At 41.6% G+C, this 5,877-nt stretch overlaps 1 protein-coding gene across 2 annotated transcripts; it reads left to right on the top strand.

Annotated features, from left to right (window-relative positions):
* The first annotated feature begins 252 nt into the window (after positions 1-252).
* On the top strand, positions 253-5,471 carry nr4a2a (nuclear receptor subfamily 4, group A, member 2a). Of its 2 annotated transcripts, XM_023843089.1 has the most exons (8): positions 253-423; positions 1,208-1,311; positions 1,680-2,548; positions 3,383-3,512; positions 3,739-3,902; positions 4,391-4,593; positions 4,715-4,893; positions 5,030-5,471. In XM_023843089.1, exons 3-8 carry the CDS (start codon positions 1,682-1,684, stop codon positions 5,284-5,286), a joined length of 1,800 nt encoding a protein of 599 aa, XP_023698857.1. In that variant the 5' UTR covers positions 253-423; positions 1,208-1,311; positions 1,680-1,681; the 3' UTR covers positions 5,287-5,471. The 2 variants fall into 2 exon arrangements, with proteins under 2 accessions (XP_023698857.1, XP_072574795.1); XM_072718694.1 differs by lacking the exon at positions 1,208-1,311.
* The last annotated feature ends 406 nt before the right edge of the window (positions 5,472-5,877 follow it).

Below are 5,877 nucleotides of genomic sequence, written 5' to 3' on the forward strand. Positions count from 1 at the left end.
ACGTCGGTAGAGAATGTGAATGTTCTGTTAACCAGTATTCCTGTTGCTGTGATTTTAAGTATGAAGGTTTCCCGTCCGCGACAGCTGGCTACCTGAAAGCATTGCTCAGCTCCAGCCGTGCGCCAATAGCGCAGAGAAGAACGGCCCCCGCGAGGAAGGGATTGGTGCTTCTCAGTGACGCTGGGCATGACGTGAAGATTTTAGACACGTGGGCTTTGGTATTCGAAGCTCACATAAACAAAGGCACATTGAGGAGAAGGGTCAGTCTGTGCTGTTATCCCTGCAGTACTGAATGAAAGCCGCACTCCTTTACAACTGAAACGTCGCCTGTGGTTTTTGGCTTTATTCTTCATCTAAATTACAGAAAACTGCATGCGCTCCATCTGCATGGATAAGCAGCATCATCCTTGATGACGGTGTAAGGTACGGCATAAATTTATTTATAATTCTTTTTGTCTAAATGGCCAATTTGTTAATGTATGACTATAACTCACAAAGTTCATCTAAGGCTTTGATACATAATTTTTTATTTTGTTTCATTGGGTATCACTGATTTGCTGTAGAATTGTAAACATCTTGCATAACATTGTAAGAATCGCCGTTGTTGTCCGTATACGGAATATAAGAAAATTTGGCAAACTTATCTCAAATACTGATGGAAATTACTAGTTGGGATTAAATTGGGATTGTCTGCGAATGTTACTCACATTTTCATGGGAAAGTAATTATATATTTAGGGACTTTAAATATGCTTATCACTACCAAAACTGGGATTTTTTTAAAAATACGTCTTTGTTTAAGAATTTGGACCGAGCGAAAACTCACGAAATACTCGAACCAGGTGTACTCCTAGAGATTTTTGTACACTGTCTGCTTGCTATCTGTATATTTTCGTGTCTTTTATACATCTCAGAATTTTCAATGTTTCATTTGATCAGACCTGTTAAGTACATCATGTGTTCTATTTGTGTTTACTGTAATGATTTCACGGAAAAAAATAATAACATCAAACATGATGGCATGTTCATCACTACCTAAAAGAGGCCGGTACAACTATCTACTAGATGTCATAAAACCGAATAACACTACTGAGTGTAGTAAATTCTCAGTGTGTTTTATTAAATATGCAGTTCTAAATAAAAATAATTATAATATTTAAAAATCGAGACACAGAATTTAATGAGTGTATTTGGTCTTTATTTTCTAGGGGAGGATTCCAGAAGAAAGCTGCTTTCTTGAAAATTGCTCATCAGAACAACAAATAGTATTGTTCATTTTAAGTGTCGTAGAAAAACAGTCACTCGACTGAAGGTATGGCAAACTAATCTCGTAGCTTATGTCTTCTGTGAGCGTGACCAAACGAAACTTGGTGATTGGTACATCAAACCATCGCCCAGAAAACTTTGGCACTGTCCAAACAAGCGGCACTGAGTAAAAAATGCATTTGTTTCGCAGTGACCCAAACCATTACGTGACGAAGATTTATTTATTAGAAAACACACAAATTTACATCACATTTATTTGTGAATATATCCGATTGTATGAGTATGGTAATTGATGTGTGTTCTGATCAGAAACAGCTACCGTAATGCTCTGTGATACTTTCTAACTTTGTAGTTAGTAGGCATATTGCTTTATTTAATATGAGTATGTGAGCATTTTGACACTTTTGTTTACAGCCATGCCCTGCGTTCAGGCTCAGTATGGGACATCGCCTCAAGGAGCCAGTCCCGCATCCCAGAGTTACAGCTACCACGCCGCTGGAGAGTACAGCTGCGATTTCCTAACACCCGAGTTCGTTAAGTTTAGCATGGACCTGACCAACACCGAGATCACGGCCACCACTTCTCTCCCCAGCTTCAGCACATTCATGGACAACTACAACACCAGTTACGACGTCAAGCCGCCCTGTATATACCAAATGCCCCATTCTGGAGAGCAGTCCTCCATCAAGGTGGAGGACATCCAGATGCACGGCTACCATCAACAGAGCCATATTCCACCTCAATCTGAAGAGATGATGCCCCATTCCGGGTCTATGTATTACAAGCCCTCCTCTCCTCACACACCGAGCACACCAAACTTCCCGGTGCAGCCTAATCATATGTGGGATGAGCCCGGATCGCTCCACAGTTTTCACCAGAACTACGTGGCGACCACTCACATGATAGATCAGCGCAAGAACCCGGTCTCGAGGCTATCCTTGTTTTCGTTCAAACAGTCCCCACCCGGTACTCCCGTGTCCAGCTGCCAAATGAGATTCGACGGTCCCCTTCACGTGCCCATGAACCCCGATACCCCTGGAGCTCACCGTGCGTTAGAGAGCCAGAGCTTCGCCGTTCCCAGTGCTATCAGGAAACAGGCAGCCATAGGCTTCCCCCATTCGCTTCAGCTTGGCCACGCGCACCAGCTGATGGACAGCCAAATCCCGTCGCCGCCGTCGAGGGGATCTCCGTCTAACGAAGGTCTGTGCGCCGTTTGCGGGGACAACGCCGCCTGTCAGCATTACGGAGTGCGCACTTGCGAAGGCTGCAAAGGATTCTTTAAGGTAGGCCTGGAAACTGCCTGTAATTTCTAACGCGTTTTCCCAACTAATATTAAACAAGTATAACACAAGTTTTTACCAGTTTGAACTTAGATGGATGTATAAGCATAATGACATCACCGTTTTTATGGGGACGTGCGACCGGACCTAACTTTCTCTATTAGGCCTATCCACATGACATTGTCTCGTTAACGTTGTCAGTGCTTATTGTGTTTTTGAAGCAATAAAACAAAGTAGACTTTAGTTAGTATAACGATCACATAAACATTTTTCTGACTCTCTTACATTGAATTATTAAAATTGAACTGAACTTATATATATGTGTGTAAGTATATGTGCGTATGTGGATATATATATTATTTTAATTTTTTTTTTTCAATCTTACTCGAAAATTAGAAATCACTGTGTGAGTGTATGCTCTGGTGCATTTTAAGTCAGCCCTTTCCCCCAGAATTAAATTGGTTTGGACAGAGAACCGTGTCTGGGGTAACCAAGTGGAACAGAATTCCCAGTGGTAAAATTAAGTGGTCTCCTTATTTCACCATCCTGATTGAATAATCTTATCACTTTCAATGGAGAGGGTCTCGGAGGGACGTAAAAATATGAATGCCCACGGATTTGTGTTTACCGAAAGTCTCCTCCTGCTCCTTGCATATAAAACGTAGCTATAAAGCGATGGGGTCGCGCCTGCAGTTTCCAACTGTGTCAGTTCGACTTCCATTAATTTCGCCAAAAAATGTCAGTCGAATGTCACTTTTATCCGGGACCAAATGTGTGACACACTCGTCATCGTGTGCCGAACAAAATTTAATTTCTTTTCTTTTTTTTCCTTTTCAGCGCACTGTTCAGAAAAATGCGAAATATGTGTGTTTAGCCAACAAAAATTGCCCGGTAGATAAGCGTCGCAGAAACAGATGCCAATACTGTCGTTTTCAGAAGTGCCTTGTTGTCGGCATGGTCAAAGAAGGTAAGACGCTTTACTTTTTCTGTCATTTTTTATGTTCATATTTTAATAACCGGTGATATTTAAAATGAACTGTGACTGGCGTTTCTGACCCTATTTGACGTGGAAAGCGAAGCATTTAGTATTGGGTTCGTAAAACGGCTGTATAGTAAACATCGCTGCTTCATTAAATCTTGAGTCCGACACAAAACAATAATATTCAGCTTTGAAATTCTGTTTTTTTTTTTAGTGGTTCGGACTGCTAGTCTGAAGGGTCGCAGGGGCCGTCTACCGTCCAAACCCAAAAGTCCTCAGGACCCGTCACCACCCTCGCCCCCAGTGAGTCTCATAAGTGCCCTAGTACGGGCTCATGTGGACTCAAACCCGTCCATGTCCAGCTTGGACTACTCAAGAGTAAGTCAGATTATTAACACGCTTTTAATTTCCAGTCAGGCAAGCGCTATAATGAGGAGATGAACGAGTGGGTATGGCGCTAATCTAAATGACTCTGATCATTTAAGACTCAGCGAAAGTCTCTGGACTTAATAAAGTATACGAGAACCATGAAAAACACATTAATATCTAATCTCATTGGAACAACGTATTACCGTGCCTAACCAATACTTAGGGAGGTACCGATGCTCAGTTACCTCATCGCAAAACGGATTGTCGTGCGTCGTTTAAAACTACGTTCTCCTTTGCTCTAAATGTCTGTATCGTTGCGTATTTAATTTAACATACCTTACTTGAGTGAATTGCTTTGAAACATAGAACCCAATAATGGCCAGAGAGAGGTTTAATTGTTATGAAAACTCAACTGTCCTGCTTGGAATGGGCTTTGCAATTTCACGGGTTATATATTTTAAACGACCTCATTAAGCACTTTCTAAATTAAATTCCAGTTTCAGGCTAACCCTGACTACCAAATGACCGGAGACGACACGCAGCACATCCAGCAATTCTATGATCTCCTGACCGGCTCCATGGAGATCATCAGAGGCTGGGCGGAGAAGATCCCGGGGTTCGCTGATCTCCCCAAACAGGATCAAGATCTCCTCTTTGAATCAGCCTTCCTGGAACTTTTTGTCTTGCGACTGGCTTACAGGTAACTCATTGCAATTAAGATCTCCTGAGCTCTTACACATTCGGCTGTCCTGCGTTTTATCATTTAAGTATTAGCTGACTGTTAATTCTCTCCCCCCCCCCCCCCCCATATTTAACTGCAGGTCTAATCCGATGGAGGGGAAACTGATTTTTTGCAACGGGGTGGTCTTGCACAGACTACAATGTGTTCGCGGATTCGGAGAATGGATTGACTCTATTGTGGAGTTTTCTTCCAACCTCCAGAGCATGAATATCGATATATCAGCCTTCTCCTGCATAGCTGCGCTTGCCATGGTGACAGGTGCGTGAAACTAGACCCGTGAAATGTTCGCTTTTATGTTCAGTTATTTATTTTCCGGTTGCACTTCACATGACAGTGACTTAATTTAATCCGCAATATACTTTGATAATAACCTTTGTAAATGTTCTTATTGCAGAGCGACACGGACTAAAAGAACCCAAGAGAGTGGAGGAACTTCAAAACAAGATTGTAAATTGTCTTAAAGACCAAGTGACATTTAATGGCGGCGGTTTAAATCGTCCCAACTACTTATCAAAACTTTTGGGAAAACTACCGGAACTTCGCACACTTTGTACACAAGGTCTGCAACGCATCTTCTACTTAAAACTTGAAGACTTGGTTCCTCCGCCAGCAATAATTGACAAATTGTTTCTAGACACGCTACCTTTTTAAAACACCGGGCCTTTCTGTCGACGTCAACTTCCAGAGACTTTGTGCGCGACAAGGACATTTTTAGATCAGCGCAATTTTTTTCCATTTTCAGGCGCGGTTCTTTTAAAATGTCCAAATAAATGGCCAAGGATCCTCAGAAACTATCAAAGCAAAGTAACACGAAGAATATAAAGGAAATGAACTGATGTTTTCGTTTTAGTTTCCCTTGCATTATTACGAGAAAATAAACGACCTCTTTTCGGGAGAAACTGTTCGCCAAGGCTATATTCATCTGGGACTTTTCTTCACCAAGTTAACCATCTCCCCACTAACTGTATTCTTTGCTGTCAATGAAAGTATCTGTTGTATGGAGAACACGCCCTATAATGTAATATATTCAATTTATATATACATATATAATAAATTATTGTGATGCGTCCAAATGCGTCAGTTTATAAGAGGTATATGAAGCTCGATTCCGTTACGCTTTTTATATTTTCTGCCTATGTGTTTCTGTCAGAATTACAGGAGGGTGAGAGTATTTCAACAAAGGAACGCATGTTGTAGGATTTCTATAGGCCCTTGCTATCGAGGTCATGTCTATATTATACA

Source organism: Paramormyrops kingsleyae, chromosome 1 (assembly GCF_048594095.1).
Source record: "Paramormyrops kingsleyae isolate MSU_618 chromosome 1, PKINGS_0.4, whole genome shotgun sequence".
Lineage (NCBI taxonomy): Eukaryota > Metazoa > Chordata > Actinopteri > Osteoglossiformes > Mormyridae > Paramormyrops > Paramormyrops kingsleyae.